Source organism: Oreochromis aureus, linkage group 3, assembly GCF_013358895.1.
Source record: "Oreochromis aureus strain Israel breed Guangdong linkage group 3, ZZ_aureus, whole genome shotgun sequence".
NCBI lineage: Eukaryota > Metazoa > Chordata > Actinopteri > Cichliformes > Cichlidae > Oreochromis > Oreochromis aureus.
The window spans coordinates 12,354,025-12,373,561 of record NC_052944.1 but is presented as its reverse complement, the minus strand read 5'-3'; the positions used below and the strand labels follow the sequence as shown (position 1 = coordinate 12,373,561).

The 19,537-nt window shown below is 40.4% G+C and overlaps 4 protein-coding genes and 1 pseudogene across 4 annotated transcripts; 4 read left to right on the top strand and 1 right to left on the bottom strand.

Moving 5' to 3' along the window:
- The first annotated feature begins 495 nt into the window (after positions 1-495).
- si:dkey-85k7.11 (endonuclease domain-containing 1 protein) lies at positions 496-7,140 on the top strand. Its single transcript, XM_039609378.1, has 3 exons — positions 496-528; positions 3,271-3,583; positions 4,867-7,140. Exons 2-3 carry the CDS (start codon positions 3,290-3,292, stop codon positions 5,485-5,487), a joined length of 915 nt encoding a protein of 304 aa, XP_039465312.1. The 5' UTR covers positions 496-528; positions 3,271-3,289; the 3' UTR covers positions 5,488-7,140.
- Positions 7,141-7,962: 822 nt separating this feature from the next.
- On the top strand, positions 7,963-9,887 carry LOC116317836 (endonuclease domain-containing 1 protein-like). Its single transcript, XM_031736716.2, has 2 exons — positions 7,963-8,382; positions 8,503-9,887. The coding sequence occupies exons 1-2, from the start codon at positions 8,092-8,094 to the stop codon at positions 9,094-9,096; spliced, it is 885 nt and encodes a 294-aa protein (XP_031592576.1). The 5' UTR covers positions 7,963-8,091; the 3' UTR covers positions 9,097-9,887.
- A 636-nt stretch (positions 9,888-10,523) lies between these two features.
- On the top strand, positions 10,524-12,797 carry LOC116317839 (endonuclease domain-containing 1 protein-like). The gene is made up of 2 exons (XM_031736719.2): positions 10,524-10,983; positions 12,064-12,797. The coding sequence occupies exons 1-2, from the start codon at positions 10,660-10,662 to the stop codon at positions 12,643-12,645; spliced, it is 906 nt and encodes a 301-aa protein (XP_031592579.1). The 5' UTR covers positions 10,524-10,659; the 3' UTR covers positions 12,646-12,797.
- A 176-nt stretch (positions 12,798-12,973) lies between these two features.
- Positions 12,974-13,948, bottom strand: ufsp1 (UFM1-specific peptidase 1 (non-functional)). The gene has a single exon (XM_031736720.2). It carries the CDS (start codon positions 13,834-13,836, stop codon positions 13,078-13,080), a length of 759 nt encoding a protein of 252 aa, XP_031592580.1. The 5' UTR covers positions 13,837-13,948; the 3' UTR covers positions 12,974-13,077.
- A 415-nt stretch (positions 13,949-14,363) lies between these two features.
- On the top strand, positions 14,364-16,022 carry LOC116317833 (annotated as a pseudogene).
- Positions 16,023-19,537: the final 3,515 nt, after the last annotated feature.

Genomic DNA, 19,537 nt, shown 5'->3' with positions numbered 1-19,537 from the left:
TGACACCACGTGACTGGACATTGACAAGCGCCTAACCAATGCTGTAGCAGGGCAAACACACCCCTATTTACCAGCCTCGACACTGGAGTGTACTGCACGCCACGATGCTTTTACCGGCAGAACGTCGGGACGGTTTAATTAGCCAGTAAGCTGGCGAGCGAAAGCATTTGTTAGCACGCAATTGTATTAAATGCACAACACAGCCAGAGCAATGCAAACTCGCGAGGCAACAGTCACAGAATAGCAATGAAATTAACTTCCATTAAACTTGCATTCATAAACGCTGCTGTCAGTAGCGTTGAGCGTAAAAGCACAGTTAAATATTGTTTCAACAGCGAATTGTATGCCTCGCAGTGCTGGCAGCAAACACTTACTGGGCATGCGCAATGCTTTTCTGGCGGTAGTTGTGGGAGTTAGTCGTTAGAGGGCGCTGTTGAATGCACAGCAGCACAAGTGTGCACACAACCGGATGGTTTAAATGGGGATTAATGAAGATGAAAGTAGCAGTCCTGCCCTCTTCAGTTGCTGGTAAAGAAAATTTCAGAAATGTAGTTTATTAGAAACTAAAAACAAATAATAGGTACAACAGCATGTACGATCATTTTGCACAAAAAAAAATTTTACAACTTCTAACTGTTGTATGACAGCGGAAAGAAAAGAGGTTGAAGATGACTAATTTCATTGCATATAAATATTTTCCATACAGTGTCATCAAAACACTTAGTTGCAAATTTCAATGTGGAAAGTGGATTACCTTCAGTTTGTTTAAAAAACAAACTGAAACAATATCAGCTTTTCTTGAGGAGGCTTCTCTCTAATATTTTATCCCAATATGCCATATATTGCAAAATAAATAGTTTTCAACTTAATGTTAATCAAATGAAGCACATATTGGACAATGCTCAGATGGGTAATAACACCATCAGTTTGGGAAAACATGTTGGCACTGGCCCCCTTGACAGAGACAGTGGACCGTCTACCAGTCGGCTGGTAGGGGGTGTTGCAGTTGTAGATGGTGGTATATTGTTTGCCTCTCAACCTTTTCTTAAAGTTTCTGAAGGCTTTGATTAAGCAGAGGAATTTAGTTATACTACCACCACATTATTGAACCTCTGCTCAAACTGTCTGCAGAAACTTAATTGTTTTTTGAAGTGCCCAACCTTTTATTTCACCAGTCTTGATAGAGTTAATTCTTAACGTCTTTCTGGTCTTCAGGTCATGTCCCAGTTTGTCATGGTTTTACATCGTCCTATGAATTCCACACTGGATTCATGCAGAATGATAGCTCATGTCTGGGTTCAGGCGTACCCAGTTCTCTGCAACCGCACTAACGCCTCTGGAGTTTCCCCCTATGGAGGATTTTGTGAAGGCTGCCAGATGTTCATGTCAGTTACATGGGCTCACTTATGCTTCACAGCGATCACATCAAAGCCATGTCCAGCTAGCCTGGTCCCAGGTGCTGTCCTTGCAGCTTTGCACTGTTCAGCTTGGCTAGTGATGCAGGAAAGTGGGCCGCGTGGCACACAGCCAGCAGCACTGTTTGAGATGCTGTGAATGAAAGGTGCAGGAAGAAGCCGGCTGAGTTTATTATTCTCAGTTGGACCATTTCAGCATTTCGGGAAAGGTTATTGTTACATTAGCTGGAAGTAAGAGTAGAACACTGTGGTACAATGGAAGGTGATATTTTTACTAACCAAACATTACTATTTCATTCTTCAGATTTTTTTAAAGACAGGAAGTGATTCAATTGTTAGTTAGATATTTCGTTGTCTTATTTACACTTTTACATCACCTCACAAGCTGTATATGTGTATTTGATGTAGACTGTTTAAACTCAGAAGAAAGAACACTGTAAAATATAATCAGTTGTCTTTAACAATCCGGGAATACATTTTTACTTTAAAGTATTAAATACAGTTTTTATGTTTGTTGGCTACTTAGATTTTTGTCAAGGCTTTTAAAGCCATTACCAACGATTCTGAAGTAAGACCCAAGAGTGAGTATTTGACTGTTAAGTGGCTTTAATGTCGTAGAGCATTGAGCAAAACAGAGGAACTAAGGATCCACGGGAATGGAGCCGGCTACTTGGTAGAATTACCCTAGGAGAGGAAAGGAGAGTCAGTCCAGACAGAAACTGATGCTGAGCTGTTTATGAAAGGTGTCAGAAGATGGTGAGGATGCTTACCATGGGTAGGGCCACTGATCCGATCTCTGCAGGCTCTCCTAATTGTTGGAGGATGGGCAGGCAGGTGAGCTGCTGAGGTGAGTGTTTAACAAGGATTTCCTGAAAACATGGACCAGCTTGACGGTGACATGTGATTGCATCTTGCAGATGGTTTGTTCTTCCGCCACATGAGAGTCACAGGAATTTGAGAAAAAGAGGACATCAGTGCTTAGAGAATGCAGGCCTGCACAAAGGTCATCAAGGAGACGGACCATCACTCTAGTGAAGACGACAATCTGGGTGGTGAAGCTTGTCCTTAAATACTGACAGAAGACCGGGACTTCAGGAGCTCAAATGAATCCAGCCCATCCTTGATTCAGAGAAGTGTTAGGGCACAGGAGAGGACCAGTGCAGGAGCATGATAATGGAAATTTCTAATATTAAGGAATTCTAATTTAGAAACTAACTGCAAAAACACAAATTATAAAGTAAAGTCAGAGAAGTAACATGCACGTACATTACTATGACTAGTTGCAAACTCAAGAGGAAGTAACTTGTAAATCATTGTGTCCTGCTTTGAGTTACATTTACAACACCCCAACGTTTTATATTGTACAACATCCATATCATCCATCCAGGGTGTCCAGTATCTTTGCAGTTTACATTTTTACATAGTGCATTCTGATAAGACCATGTGCTGCATGAAATATAGAAAATATAAAATTACAACAACACACAGGTGTATGAAGCCTGTCCACCAGTGCTTTAAAAGAGAAAGGGAAAATAGAGTGAACGTGGTGATGTAATTTTTAGAAAGGTAGAAAATAAATGCAGTCTGACGAATGCCTGTGGAGACTTGCATGACTAAACCAGATAAGTGAGGTATCCAGCCAACCGGGCCAACCTGAGCCACTGCTGCTTTGCATAGAACGTCTCTGTCCAGCTGTCATTGTACTAGTCTGCTGAGGGAAATGCTGATACAGGATGACATGTTAAACCGAACCGGAGTATGGAGTCTGAGTCTCTCGGTCTTTTACTGGTGCGCAACAGCCATAGCAAACATGTCAGACCCGATAAAGAAATAACTCAGTTATATTTTCTTCCAGCAACTCCAGCTGTGTGAGGATGCATCTGTTTTTCACGTCTTTATTCCCCTTCACCCTGCTGATGGCGTCCCACCTGGTGAGTGCCACCGTGTCCAAGAGCTTCAAAGAGTGCAGCCAATTCTTCTACATGCAGACCCCGCCTGCAGGGATCAGAGGAACAAGCCTCAAGTGGATCTGCCAGAAATATGCAGACAAACTTCGCTACGCCACACTGTATGACAGCAGTCGCCATCTCCCCCTCTACTCAGCCTACGTCTTCAAGAAGTCTGACGGGAAGAGGAGGATGGACACCCCCTGGATGTATGAGCCTCAGGTAGAGCCTCAGAGCAGCACAGTAGCTATAACTTGCCACTTTTTGAGGAGATGTTAAATGTTTTTCGGCATGATAACATTTTGTTTAACAAACAGTGCATATATTAGGTACTAGGATTTTTATATTTTTTCCCAGAGTTACTTTAGTTTACATGAGTTAATTTTACTTTAAATATCAGTCTGGTGCTTGTTACCAAAGACCCAACAGCACAGTATAAGCTGTTAATCACCCAGACATGCCCCGAAAGACACAGTTTAGCAGTTTGAAAGATGAGAGTTAAAGTTGAAGCTTGTTTGCGTTGGCTAAATATGTATTTTAAGAAAGCTGATTAATGGAGCCTCTTAGGTTACCAAAGTAGGTTTGGTTTATAATGACTCATATCCAATGGGCCAGAAGAAATAAATTGCCTCAAGTGCTACGGCTGGGTGTATTCTGGCTCTGGTTCAGCCTTGGACTCAAGGCTAAAAGAAATACCTTCTAGCGCTGAATTTGACTAATTGTTGCTCCTTGCCACATATTGATTTCACATAAATCACCGTATTTCATCTGTTTTCACTAAGTCTGAATAAGCACATATCTCAATATTCTGAGCCTTTTAAGCTTGGACAGCATTGTACTGTTGAAATAATCGCTCGATCATGATGATTTAATAAGCTAACTTAAAAGACTAGCTTGGAATGTTGATACATATGCTTATTCATCACTTTAGTGAAAGAAAACATTGATATTAATGTTATAACGTCTTTAAAATCAATGTCTAACTTCAGACAATAATTAATCAACATTTCTTCTGTAGCCTTGAGTCCAAGGCTGGACTCGAGCCAGAACACATTCCACTGTATTCATCCATAGCACACTTAAGGCGAGTTATTTCTTTTGGCTCATTTGACGTGAGTCATTATAAACCATAATTACTTCGGTAACCCTGCCAACCAGCTTTCCAATTATATTTTAGTGTGAGAGATGTGATTGTGTTCAGTTTCAGCATCCAGAGTAGGGTTGGTCGGGTTATGGTAAGGTACATCTGACCTTCTGAATCTGGCTTTTTTTTTTAAGCTTAACCAACCTGACCTGAATCTGGCAACATAGGATTAAGAATCTGACACCTATATTTTTTAACTGTCATGTGAACAAACAATCAGGCTGTGAAATATGTTGTGTAATACCTGCCTTAGATTAAGATGCTTCCAGGCTTTACTGCTCTTATTTAAGTGTCTTGGCCTGTGGATTGAGGACTTTAAAATTGCTAAATGTCATGTTTCTTTTACTTCCTCTTCTTACAGCTGCTTTCAAATGATGAGAGTAGTAACATGAAGGCACTTCCCCTGAGTGAAAAGACTCCCCCTCTGATTGAGGACAGCCAGGTTGTTTTAGAGGACTACACAGATGCCGTAGGATATCGACGTGGCCCACTAAACCCTGACCTGCACCAAGCAGAGCCAGATGACAAATCCTCCACTTACACCCTGACCAACGTAGTTCCACTGATCACAGATTTCCTGGAAACCTCTTGGAACCCATACTTAGACATCGTTCGCCGACGTCTCAACAATTTCTGCCATGGCAAATCTTTTGTGGTGACAGGGGTGACTGTTTCAGGGGCTGCCATTCAGCGTAATAACAGGGACCGTCTCATCATTCCAAAACACTTATGGCTGGCATACTGCTGTCCACAGTTTGATCGTAACTCACCATATGAAGTGAGGTTTATGTTCCCTAGCTACGGGGGCTATGCACTGAATGAACAGGCTGGATTTAGTGTAGTCGAGGTACCTCTAAAGACTCTGGAGACATTCTTAAGGAGCCAGACAGACATAGACAGTGACATGGCCATATTCTACAAGGGATGTGTGGCAGAAAATCCCTCAAAGAAGAGGAGAGACCTTACCGATGTTTTAGTATGATGGAATTTTTATAGTTGATCTTCTACATGAAAAACAGTATTTTGTCAAAAGCTAGCTAGCACTTCCTTCCACTTAGTAGGTTAGTAGCCAAGCTAGTGTTAGCTAACATTAGCCAGCTCAGAGAAAACCTGAAAAAAAGGAAAAAAATGTTTTCTAAAAAATATATCCTGCAGAGTCTCTGCTGTTTTTGTCCTACAGATAGACAGGCTTCATTAGATAAAACTAGCCATTTACCTACTTTTATGGAGAAACTGGCAGCTCGCTGGCTAATGCTAGTTTGCTTGCTTGCTAAGGTCACTTGCAAGTCCCTGTCTGAAGCCACATGTTTTCTATTTTGAGTCCATTTGTATGCTATACTTAGCTAAAGCTGGTCAGTGCTAACTTTGGGAGCTGAGGAGAGGCATTGTGACCATAATGGTCATGTCCTTGTCTCACTCATAGGCTCTTAGAGGCTATACAAAAATTCACAAACAGTATAATTTTAAAGTCACATTGCAGTCTGTTTCACACACTTGCAATAAAAAAGGGTTTCATACATGAAAAAAAGTTGCAGACTTTTTAAACAGGATGCAGAGTAATGCAGGAATGTTGAAATGCATCCATTGCAAAAACAGGACTAAACCAACTTTACAGTGTTGAGCAGTCCTGCTTCACATGTTTTTGAATAAATTAAAGTATAATTCAGTTAGAAAGGAATAGAGCCATTAAATTGATACAATTTATTAATCTTGCCTTTATGGAAAAAAAATTATGAACCCAATAGCATCTTTATTAAATCCTTCCTGTGGTAATTGCCATAGCTGTTAAAATTTCCTGCACTTAAACTGAATACATTCAAGCCAAAATGACCTGACTTGTAATTTGTCCACATCTTTGTCTTTATCCCACCTATTGTTCTCCTCGACTCTATTTGTATTATGAACTCTAAAGTGCTCAAGTCCAGATGTTCAAACCAAATTTAAACCATGGTGCTGAAATATTCTACCTCATTTTTAATCTAGGTGACAGAGAAGACATTTGCCTGTTACTGACCTGTGCTGTATATGTTAATGCTGAACAAATAAAGCTCAAATGTGCACTTATTTATATAGTAAAATGCAATTTTCAGAAATTCCTCCATGGAAAGAAAATTATAGCCATATATAAGAACGGTGCAACCATGAGTATCTTTAACTTATATTCTGTCTTTTCCCAAAAATGTTTCATTATTTTGCATTTCACAGGATGACCAGTAGATAGAAAACAGCATGTCACATATTGCTGCTGGAAAAAAATTAGTGTTTCTATGTCTGGAAAGTGTTGAAAATATGCATTGGGTCACAATCACGTATTTGATTTTGTTATATCTTCCTGAGAACTGAGGAAAAAATCTTCCCATTGAACTTTTTTGTGATTTCCTTCCTCTTTGGAGCTAAAAGAGGCCGCCCAAAAACATGAGATATCAATGGAAAGCCCAGGATTTCCTCTATTTAGTACATGAGGACTAGCTCAAATGAGTCAAAAGATATAGACCAAAAACAAATGTCCATTACAGAGGACATAAATAAGCTGGTTTGAATGATATCTCAGGATATGCCTCTTTTGTGGCACAATCATTCTGTATTTTATTTATAATGTATTTTATTCTGTATTTTATTTTAGTAATCTCTTAAATTTTGCCAATAAAAGTTCTTTCATGTTACTACCCTGTTGTTGTGCTGCAAGTTATTATTTTTGAGGCAGTTAGAATTAATAACTGTGGGGGTGAGAGGGCTGTTAGCAAGTTTATACAGCTCTGTGGGAATTCAAAAGCTACAAACAGTCACAACAGTCTTGATAACATGAAGTGCAGCCATAGCCATATCATAGCAACTGTAGTCATTTTAGTAGTCTGCAGTCTGTACTTGCAGCATTTACATCCTTAGGCGAGAGTTTAACCCATGTTTCCCTAAAAAGAAAACACCTCAAACCTTACAAATGTACCTTAAAGACATCACATGCAACTATTAATAGTTACTGTTTTGAAAAAGGATGGCTGTAAGAATACACTCACTGTATACATGTGACCCTGCCTGTTAAAAATGAGGCTGTGCAGAACGGGCGGATGGTGGGTTTTTAACAACATGAGTGTACACACACAAATATATGTTAATGAAACCCTAATATACTTAACTTGTATTTTTTCTGCATTCTTCGGTGATATCAGTAGTAGTAGAGTAGAGTGTACACTTCATTGGTAGCAAATATAAAGTTCATAATGACGAACAACGATCTTTGAAAACCCAAGGCACTTTAAAATTGCAAGTATAGCTTTGTGTTTTTGATAAATGCTTGACCATCTGGGAGGATGTGTTCAAAGAAATAACATTACTCTAACCAGTGTGAGGCACCATTGGCCATAGTCCCTGTTTCGCCAGCTGTGGGTGGATATGATAAGGTATAAAGATGGCATTACTTTGCATACTGAGGCAAGATTACAGAGAGCAGAGTGGGAAATGTGTATGAGCTGTTTTACTGAGCATAAAGACGCGCGCAGTCAATTGTAGCAGAGCTCAAAAATATACCTAACATACTATTTAACAGCTTTAACTTGTTACCAGAGTGGCTTCAGGATCCCTCCTAGCTATGGCAGCTTGGGCACAGACAGCTTTTCTACTTTTCAGCATAATGTTAGCGGTAATAGGCAAAGTGGAAAAAGAGCTTTCTCCAGAGTGCAAAGAATTCCTCTACATGGGAACGCCACCGAGAGGACTGGAACACCACTCCGTCCAGTTCATTTGTCAGTACTACAACAAAAAGCCACGCTACGTGACTCTGTACAACACTGTGGACCATATACCGATCTACTCTGCCTACATATTTAAACGCTCAGAAGGGGAGAAATGTATGGATGTCCCTTGGATGTACGAACCTCAGGTAAAGAAAACTAGAAAGTTCACTGCTTTGAAATGTCTGTAAGAATTTGTTGCGTAGTCGTGTAATCGCATTCAGTCATACTCATGCCCTCATTTGCTGTGGGTCTGTCTCTCTGCACAGCTGTCCACATCCTCTGAAACAGACGAGATGCAGCCCTTTCCACGGAGTTACGTGCACATGAACTTTGAAGATGCCCAAGCTGTTCTTGACGATTACACAAATGCGATCCTTTACGAGCGCGGCACGCTCAACCCGGACGAGCATCAGAATGAACCTGACGACAAAGCAGCTACCTACACCCTCACCAATGTGGTACCCGTGCTGCCTGAAGTTAACGACCTAATCTGGGACAAACAGGAACACATGATCCGCAAAAGGCTTAACAACTACTGTCGTGGAAGGGCTCACATTGTCACCGGCGTCACCACCTCTGGCAAGATGATCCGCCGGGAAAACATGAACCGCATTGCTGTTCCCACCTACCTGTGGTCAGCATATTGCTGTGTTGACTATGACCACAACACACCTTTTAATGACCGTTATAAATTCCCATCTTTTGCTTACTATGGCCTCAACGACGATGAGAACAATGACATGGTGGAAGTCTCCGTCCAGAAGCTGGAGGAGTTTCTCAAGAAGACAGAATTTGTAAGCCAGAACTTTCAGATCTTTGTGGGCGACTGTTCCATACAAGCACCTGAGAAAACTGCATAGGGAAAATATTTGGAGATATTTTAACAGAAATTTGACAAATTAAAGAAAGACAAAAAAGAAAAAAATAGTGCTACCAGAAGAATGCCAGTGTAGCTTCTTATTGGTCTCTGGAACATCCTTCTCTCGACAGACATTCCTGTATCTTTTTTATTCCCTTTATTATTTGGTGTTTTTATGATTTATCTCCTGTGAGTATTCAATTGGGTTTTAATCCAGTTTTTACTAAGGCCATAATCTATGAACTGCTTTAAATTCATACTCATCAAACCATTCAGTAATCCTCAGGCCCTCTGGATTGGGGCACTGTCATCATAGAGGAGACCACACCCATCAGAATAAAATGTTGTAATCATAGAACAAAGGTTATGAAAAGTTTCTTTTAACTTGCAGTGCCCCTTCTAAGAGAACACATAGAACTAAACCATAAAGAAGCTGTAGAGGTTACTAATTTTTCCTTTAATTTGTCACTGATCTTTGTGGTGTATGTAAGTAAAAAGAGGTGCAATCATGTGCCAACAAAACATCCAGGTAAATTATAACAGTGTGACAGTGAGCCATCGCTAACAGTATCCATGAAATTTGCAACCATAATTTCTTTTGTTATCTACATCTGGGCTTTTTCTACTGTGTATGGTAATTTATATGACATGTTACATCAGGTAAAACAAAAGCTTCCAAGTAAGGGATGCTCTCAAAAGTGGGTCATAAAATCTGCCGACACTGGATATCACGTGTATTTTTTGTTGTTCTGCATGGCCTTTACTTTGAAGGCAGAGGCATAGCTAGCTATCAAGGAGGGGGGGAGGGGGGGTTTACATTAGTAGGTTGTTCACGTGTTGGAAAGGTGTGGGGGAGGGGCTTACTGTACTTTGAACACTCTTGCAATGTAACAAAATGTGACTTTCTCATATACTTCACAGGAATAAACCACTGAATGAAACTGTCTCTGAAGTTTTGTTTTTGACATATTCTGGGCAATTTGAAACCTGTCATCAGATGTCATATGTATACTAAGTTACAGCACCAGCTTATGATGGGATAGAGCTTTTAAATTTGCTGCTGAAATGAAAGATCTAAACTTGATATGTGGAAATTCTCCAATGCAAGTCTCCTTCCACACTTTAGAACAAAAACTGGCTTTAAAACATGAGTTTCTCCCAAACCACCCATTTCTACTCTTTCATTAAACTCCAGCTTCATTTCATTCACTACAAGGCCGACGATGGAAGAAAGGCTATTTTTGAATTAAAGGTCTGAAGTGAGTGGCATTTGTCCTCTGCACTTTACAGTAATAAAATGCTCTCAGTGACTGATAACTACTGCTACAACACTTGTGGGAATTTGAATATATGGAAAAGCCTTTACAATGAGAGAATTGCTCGCTTGAAATGCAGGTGAGGCATGAAGGGAAATGTGGGGTGTGATAGAGCTGGGACAGAGGCTGTACTTGTCAGGCAGTAGTAGATTGCAGTGGTGTCCCACAGGTGAATTAGAGACATATTAGCAAGAGAAGACATCTAAAAAGACACAACAGAGAGCTGCTGAGAAAAAAAAGCTGCAGTGATGATACCGACATCTACAAATTGTGCCTTAGCAACAGCAGCTGCCATGGTCTTCCTTATGTGTGGATTGCTTGAAGTGTCCCAGGCAGGAGTGGTAGGAGACTTCAACCATGCGGAGCGCTGCAAGGACTCTCTCTTTATGGGAACACCACCACGAGGATACCTCAGCAACTCCTATAAGAAGATCTGCCAGCAGTATGAGGACAAACCCCGCTATGTCACCCTGTACGACTCACACAAACACGTCCCCATCTACTCAGCCTATACATTCAAGAAGTCAGACGGGGAGAAGAAGGTGGATTTCCCTTGGATGTTCGAGCCTCAGGTGAGAGTGCTTGCGAGCTTAGTCGAAGATGAAACAAATAAAACAGAAGCCTGGTTTCATTCTCAATTTTGCAGGTTTGCCCATACAGTATGCTATATATCTGACATAATACTATTTACAATATATATACCATATATTCACAGTACTCTGTATTTATTCACATGCATTCATTGGAGATTTCATGACATTTTTGGAAGTGTAAAGGCAATATCACCTGATGTTTCTTAACAAGCAGCTAAAGAACTGCAGCAACTATGCTACTGTAATAGAAACAATGTAAAGTTGAGATAAGCTGCTTTATTAGCTCTGAGTGCTATTTCACTGAGATAGTGTTTCCATTACCATTTATGCAAATTTGGCATTTTTCTCTAAAAATGACAAAAGTTATTTTCTTTTCTGTAAAAAGTGGCTGTTTAATTGCAGAAAAGCACTGGCAGCTATAGATTTGTCAACTTTTAACAGTGCTTTGTGTAAACTACAACAGAGTTTACAGTTCATGGCTCCACCTATTGTAAGCTTTAGTATCTGACTCTCAACCCTTTGGACGCTGTTATGCTGTTTTTCGTATTCCTATTTTAATTCAGTTTTATTTATATAGTGCCAAATCAAAATAACAGTTGCCTTTAGCTGCTTTATATTGTAAGGTAAAGACCAACAATCAGACGAAGAGCAAGCACTTGGAGCCAGTGGGAAGAAAAAAAGCTCCCTTTTAGCAGGAAGAAACCTCCGACAGAAACAGGCTAAGGGAGAGGCAGCCATCTGGTGTGTCAGGTTGGGGTTAATCTTCATAAACAGATTATTTTTTTAAAAGTATAACTTCAAGTCTTTGCCTACATACCATGAATTTTGTCTCCTATATTTGTATAAGTGTGGCAAGATATGAGCTTATCCACATTTCCACTCAGTTATTGGACAACTACTGGTCTATTTAAACAGTCGCACAAGCAAACAAACATCTAAGACAATACCATCATATCATCTCTATTCCCATGAGTCTTTGCACCATTCCCAGAAAAAAAATACTGTGCAAACTGTGAGTAAAACTATTTTGCTTTTTCTTTTCTCTCTGTCTCTCCGTAGTTGGCCTCAGACAAGAGCAGCAGTAACATGGAGCCCTTTCCCCAGTCTCCAAACATGCACATGAACTTTGAGGACTCCCAGGCGGTCCTGGAGGACTACGCTGATGTGGTTCAGTATGAACGCGGCCAACTAAATCCCGATGAGCATCAGGCTGACCCTCTAGACAAGGCGTCCACCTACACCTTGACGAACGTGGTGCCTCAGATCAGGGAGTTCAACATGGGTCCTTGGGCGGAACACCAAGACATCGTCCGAAAGCGCCTCAACAACTACTGCCGCGGCAAAGCCTTTGTGATCACTGGGGTCACCACTTCCGGACACACGATCCGTCGCAACAACCAGGACCGGGTAGCTGTGCCCGAGTACATGTGGTCGGCCTACTGCTGCACCGAGTTCGACCAAAATGCGCCGTACTTTGTGCGCTATAAGTTCCCTGTCTTTGGTGCATACGGGCTAAATGATCGTGTCAACAACCACATGGTGGAGGTTCCTCTCAAAAATCTAGAGAAATTCCTCAAGGGGAGGATGGATGTGGACAAGAACTTCCAGATTTTCTATAAAGATTGTGTATCAGATAAATGATATAAAAGGTGATCATTTGATCTCTTGGCAGAAAAGTAGCATTTAATTGTAAAATGTTTTGGGGATCTCATAGCTCGAAAAATAAATGGAACCCAGATGTCATGTCAAATTAAATTATATGATGCAAGGAATAAAATGGAGAATTGAGTGAGCCTATATAAAGCTTGTCTTATGTTTACATGCATACAGATCTCTCTCTCTCTTTGCATACTGAAGCATTCTACTGAAAAATACTTTTCACAAAAACACAAAATGAAGACATTTGAGAAGCCAAACACACTGTTTTGATCCAGAAATTAACGGATCCTCAAATTTCCACTAAAAAATAAAAACACAACAAATTCGATTGGTGCCGCTGCTCTTCAAAAGCTTTTAATAAGTTTAACCACAGGATGGCACTGCAGCTCATTTTGAAACATCCATACTGAATGTCTAAAACACATTTAGCAGTCTTGCTGTCTGTGGCAGACACAGATTATAAAATGAAGACTGATCCAGAGATGATACTCTTTTCCATGCCACCCATCCTCTCCTCTGCAGCTCTGTCCTGTCCAGCTCACATCCACAGTAGTGAGGGTCGAGAACCAGCAAATAGCTCCCCTTATCCCCGGTCCACACCCCCAATACCCCCTTTGAGGAGTTGTCTCTGTCTCCTCCCATCATCACTGGAGAGCTATGCTTCTCAAAGTGCTGATGGAGCTCAGCCACTGCGACATGCTCCAGCTCGGCCCCTCCGCCTCTAACATGCACCACTTTGCAGGGAACGTCGTAGAAATGGTCGAGGACTAGAGAGCCTTCAAATGTCCCTATCCACTCCCTGGAGCCTGAGAAGGAGTGTGTTTTGTCCCCCATTGTTACCAACGCTTGCTGGATTTCTGGGAGGCTTGGTACCGGCCTGCTGTGGTTCTTAGGCGGAGAGCAGTTATGACAAATCCACGAAGACAGCGTTTGAACGGTCCTGTAGCCACATCCCCAGCCTCTGTCATCCTGCCCATCACATCCATAGTGGAAGTAGAGATAGTCTCCTTTTATTAGAGAACATTTTATAGCATCCGAAGTTGGATTAGGAAGACCAGTGTGCACATTCTTCAATAAAGTTTTGTCCTTTTGTAAATTTTTGCTCCAACCAGCTCCACTTCCTCCCCAGTCAATCTCTTCCTCTGACGGCGCTGGTACGGACTTTTTATCCATGTTTTCTCTTTTCTTTCTTTCTTTCTTTTCTTTTTTTTTTTTACAAACAGATATAGCATTCAAACACTCGTCAGCAGTTTCAAAACATCCGACACTTACTAAGTACAGCTACAATAACTATCCCTACGGAACACTAAGAGGAGTAACTGAGTTCCGTCTTGACATTGGTTCCACTCACAGTTATGCCCTCAGGAGCCTTTCGGTCTTTTCGTTTCATTTTGTTTCCAAACACAAAAAGTCACCGGTTTTAATTGTGTGAAAGTGAAATTACTGTACGACTGCTACTACTAAACAAACAAATATTCGAGTGTGCGAAAATATCTTCATCTTGAAATTAATATTGATTTTCCACATAGATATGTGTGCTGATAAAATAGAATTAGGATGCAGTGTGTTGACAAGAAAAAAAAAGGGTCACCAAAACAAAATTGCTTAATGTAGCACCTGTTTTTTATTAAGTATAACGTCAATAAAAATGTTTGTGAACGCAACAGAATTAATAGCTTTGTGCGGTTTTATAACAGGGAATGTATTTCCCCCCACAGTCTTTGAAAGTAGAATCCACGGTCCAGCGCGCGAGAGCACGGCGCAGTACATCTGTGTATAACCACGTTAATTACTCAGGCCTTGGGTTTTCCCTTTGGCAATGGCTACCCTGGGAAAATACACCGGTGTCGCCTACATTTTCGCAGTTTCGGTATATCTGCGTTTTGCCGATAAAAAATAATGTAGAAACTCTTGAAAGCCGCGGACTTTAAATGCAATGCGGCGAAAACAAAGCGAGAATAGCCGAGAAGCATCAGTTTTCCCAGGACAGACGTATCCCGTTCAGTCCTCAGTGTTTTCAGCTTGGAGAAAACTTGTCCCAGGAAAGCTCCTGCAGACCAAAGGAAGCGGTGTCTGAAGCTGAAATGGTTATCTCTGCAGGGCTACGAGAATGTGGGACTGAGTCCAGTGTAAGAAAAGCGGCTTCATAAAAGAATTCAGATAGACCATCAACCAAAGCTACATGTAACAATAATGTTCCAATGAGTAGAGGAAAAACTCTTAGCTAATTGACACAATCCTGTCCGAAAATTAGCTCAACTGGTACAGTTAAAGGATTAAAAGAGCAAGTTTGAATTCAACGTAACCGATAAAAGGCAGAAAATGGCATCTAAAAGGAAGATAAATTACTATAATTGATAAGGGAAAGGGGGCAAATCATATGGCTCGCTAAAAGTATGAATAATGTAACGTATTATTGTATACTGTTAAATGTGTTTTTTTTAGGAGTATTTACATAATTGATCAATTATGTTACTATAGCTAGTAGTTAAATTGTAAACAGCTGAAATGGCTGAAAAAAACATTTAAAATTGTTGGCTAATAGTACAAATTGCATCACTGGCAAAATAGGCGAAGATGGTCACTTCAGTGGAGTAAAAGTAAAAGCTGAATGATTAGAATAGAAAACCAACAGTGCAGGGTTCAAACAGTTAACAGTAAAATGAAACTTGTCCAGATCAAACTGAGTTCAACATCTGTGTGTTTATATGATGATAAACACTGGCATAACCTCTGTGTAATTTTTGTGCAAAACTAAGTAGAGAACCACTAAGCCCAACCTGGGTACCAATGACATGCACGGTCAGTGTCTTTGGACTGCAGCACTTCTCCCTTCATATCACGGCAGGTTAAACTGAAGTCTTATTCATTCTCTAGTTTGGCGATGTTGTTTGTATGTGGAGTCTAAATGAAGCAGGCACTGGAAAGAAAACATCTGTTATTCCACAGATGTGTGCACTTCTCTCTGTAGTTCCACAGTGTATCAGCAGGGGGAAGCAGTGCTTTTAGAAGCCAGAGTGGAGGCCCTGATGCACCCTCCTGTCACTGTATGTGTCGACTCTTGCGTAGCTACACTGAAGCCTGACCCTCTCTCCTTGCAAAGCTACAGGTTTATCACAAATCAGCGGTGAGTATTTTCTTTTGACTATAAGAAAAAACTCAATACAGTTGTGGTCATTTTTGAACAGTACACGAAACACATCATGTCCAAGTTTGATACAGTCCTCCTGCATTACAGATGTCTTACGGACAGTTTACTGCCAGCCTCTCCATCTACATTCTAACATAGGGAGCAAGATCACAGACTGTGTTATCTTGCTCCCACTGAGTATCCAAGCTCACCATTTTTGCAAATCTGAGGAGCAGGTAACAGCATCTAATTGAACAGAACCTAATATGTAATCTGTTGTTTGTCAAGCATTTCACATTAGTGACTTTAATTGATCTCATACAGATTGTTTTATAATTTGTTGGACAATTGGCAGTTTTTGTATTTTTCTCTCTCTACCCCACCACTTTGGATTTAGTCAATTAATATTTGACTGAAGTGCAAACTTTCTGCTTCGATTCAAAGAGTTTTATAAAAGTGTTATAGTTCCAGCGATTTTTATACACAAACCTCCATCAGAGACTGAACATTAACAGCACAAACTAACACCGATTTAAATATAAGGATTCTCTTTAATAAGTGAAATCTCTGAAAATAGAGGACTGTGTACTAAAATTGTAATTTTTTTTTTAAACCCAGTAAAATTGAAAGTCTGCACTTCAGTCACATCTTTACTGTTTGATTTAAAATCCACTGAGGTGATGTACAGAGGTTAAATTACAAAAATCTGTCTGTGCAGAAAACGTTAAATATTGGACTAGTGTGCTTAATTAATTTTTCTGTTTAAAGATGTTCATCAGCTGCCATCTTATGGCCACTTTGAAAAAAGCCTGCTTCTTTCACAGGCCCATCTTCAGGTTAGGCTTCCAAAATTTTAAACATTTCAGTTTCATGTCTTCATACTTGTCAGTTTCAGTTTCATCTCAGGTCACATCCACTGATGAGAGATGTACTTTTAAAGGTGTAGTTTCACATCTAAAGGTAAGCATGTGTCTTTTGTTCAGCTAGCGTACGACAGAGGGAGACAGTGATCTGTGTGAATGCTGCTCTAACCTGTCTGCTGGTGACACACGACTCAGCTGGAGACAGGTTGGACATCCCTTTACAAACAATCTATCACAGTCGTTGAGGTTATTTTTACCAGTTGTTCTAAATGCAATATGGTATCTGTACTATTGGTGTGTTCATGAATTTGTTAAAGTGACAGCAGTTAGACAGGTCCCCATTACCTTAATTTTATTCACAGCTTCATTCAGACATGCCCACAACAGTGATGGAGAAAGATGTGGTAAGTATGAGATTGGACTGTACATCAGGTGATGTAATGTATGAGGTCAAGCTTGCTTTCTAAAACATTGGGTTTACGTTATTGCTTTAAGGGCCGTCACCAGAAATATTCAAATATTCATTAATGTGATTCCATTTCAGACTATTAGGATTGCTGTCAACACTTGCCAGTGTGCCTATTTAGACATTAAGGTGACATTTTTAACCTTCAGATTAATGTAAATAAGTTCATGTCTCCAAGAGTTGTACGTTTTTTTGACAGAAACAAAGGACGAGGCTGACAGGACAGTTGGCCCTGTTCACACCTTGCAACACTTTAAGTGGAAAGACTATCTGTTAATCACCGAAAACCCCTTTTTTCAGCTGCACAATTAGGCAGGTACAGGGACTCTTGAGACACAAACTTAAGGAGCTGAACAATGAATAACATTGATAATGTTGTGGTTTTCCTATTTCTCAATTAATTTGATTGTAAAAATGTATACCCAGAGCAGTCTTTTTGGAGCTGTGTTTTCTATAACCATCAATAATCTATTTTTTTTCCTGACAATAGACAAATTAACAAATCTTATTAATGTGAGAAGCAGAGGCAAGCTCTTCTTGCCTTGCTTGTTCTCATGAAATACCATAATGCAGGGGTGTCCAACTCCAGGCCTCGAGGGCCGGTGTCCTGCAGGTTTTAGATGTGTCCTTGATACAACACAGCTGATTTATATGCCTAAATTATCTCCTCAACATGTCTTGAAGTTCTCCAGAGGCCTGGTAATGAAGTAATCATTTGATTCAGGTGTGTTGACCCAGGGTGAGATCTAAAACCTGCAGGACACCGCCCCTCGAGGCCTGGAGTTGGACACCCGTGCTCAACAGCACTGTGCAAAAGTCTTGAGCAACCCCTCTTTTTATGTTTAGCTAGGAAAATGGGAAATAGGTGCAGCGATTTATTAAACTTTGGGAAACAAGTGTAAACACCATATAAGACAGAGACCAATCTAATGAGCTTGAAAGTCAATAACTTACATGACTATTTTCTTCATCACAATCTGAACTCTCTCTGGCATCTTTCTTAGCATTTCTCTAACTAACATTTGTTTTTTGATGTTATCTTACTATACGCTGTCTCGTTGAAAGACACGTTGTCACTGGTCAACTTCAGAAGCTGTACAGAGGAGTCATGTATGGGGTAAAAATACTGTAAAGAGGAAGCAGATGTGGAGGGCAGCTGTGCTAATTGAGTCTGTTGGAGACTCCAGATGTTTGAAAGTGTGTTACAGCTTAATGTTTGCTGCATCTTCATCTTTGGATGGACATATCAAACCTGTCGTAAAACACTCTGAGGTCAGTGACTAATTTAAATGTTAGAAAAGGACAGTTTTGACCAGTTGTCAAAAATGCTTCAGTCTAGCTGTTTTCCAGTTTTATGGCTTGGCACAGGAGCTTTGCGTAGCTGCTCAGATTGCATTGTCTTCTGTGGGCCTCTTCCTTGACCTCATGGATGACCTTCAGCTCAGGAGACCATAGCTTGTCACTGTGGTAGACACGTCTCATTGTAGTGAGAATGCACACATCCTCACGAAAGCTGATATGTAAGGTCACAGTGTCAGTCACCTCATAGGGGTCAGTGGCTGCAGGATCAAAGATGACCTAGTCTGTGTAGTCAAAGCAAACTTGAAGTTCCTTCTTTGCCTTGTTGGTCCATCTTATCAGTGTTTTATACACAGGTTAAGCAGATTTCAGTCTTTGTTTGTATGATGAGAAGACATGAACCAGACAGTGACCTGAATGTTCAAAAGCAGCGTGATGTCCAGAATGATAGGCATCTTTTAGTGTGGAGGGAAGCCATTCCCAACCAGGCGCAGAAGTACACTAGTACTGAGAGGCAGACTAAAAGGGGTTTGGAAGTAGCTCAAATGAATTCATAATAGGTAGGGAAAAGCTGATAGTAACAGATAGCAGTAAAAGCAGCCAATGAATGGCTAAGATCATGTTTAAAAGTGAGTTTTAAAATGCATTTTAAATGAGATCAAATAATATTTTTTTAAGGATAAAAGGCCACTCAAGTCCATCTGTGGGGGGACTTGGATGACAAAGGTTAGAAACCTCTGCTGTAGGTTACTGGATTTAAATTAATGTAGTAATTAAGTTAGTTAGCAAATGCATGCATACCCCAAAACTCCCTTTACTTTTGTCAAAGATGTGCTTTCTGGCTGTTATCCTTTCGTTCAGTTGGAGCTCAGATGACATTATGCTATCTGGTATCACAAAATCTGGGCTATAGCTTAATATACACTCAGATATCTTCTGTCAGTCTCACAAGATGCTTTATGAGCTGTATTGACCGAATCTGTTCAAAGACCTAATACAAAATGAGGGTTACAGCCGTGTCCACTGGCCTGGATAGGTGGTAAGCAAATTTAAGGGAGTGCTTTGTTTTGGAAAATGTTGGCGACTTTAGACTGTACATGTATCCGAGAGCCATGA

What these genes read in the sequence shown, in the direction of transcription:
- si:dkey-85k7.11 (XM_039609378.1), top strand. Translation starts at nt 3,290, where the DNA reads ATGCATCTGTTTTTCACGTCTTTATTCCCCTTCACCCTGCTGATGGCG. An exon ending in CCTGGATGTATGAGCCTCAG is followed by an intron (nt 3,584 to 4,866) that starts GTAGAGCCTCAG and finishes CTCTTCTTACAG; the next exon opens with CTGCTTTCAAATGATGAGAG.
- LOC116317836 (XM_031736716.2), top strand. Translation starts at nt 8,092, where the DNA reads ATGGCAGCTTGGGCACAGACAGCTTTTCTACTTTTCAGCATAATGTTA. An exon ending in CTTGGATGTACGAACCTCAG is followed by an intron (nt 8,383 to 8,502) that starts GTAAAGAAAACT and finishes CTCTCTGCACAG; the next exon opens with CTGTCCACATCCTCTGAAAC.
- LOC116317839 (XM_031736719.2), top strand. Translation starts at nt 10,660, where the DNA reads ATGATACCGACATCTACAAATTGTGCCTTAGCAACAGCAGCTGCCATG. An exon ending in CTTGGATGTTCGAGCCTCAG is followed by an intron (nt 10,984 to 12,063) that starts GTGAGAGTGCTT and finishes GTCTCTCCGTAG; the next exon opens with TTGGCCTCAGACAAGAGCAG.
- ufsp1 (XM_031736720.2), bottom strand. Translation starts at nt 13,836, where the DNA reads ATGGATAAAAAGTCCGTACCAGCGCCGTCAGAGGAAGAGATTGACTGG.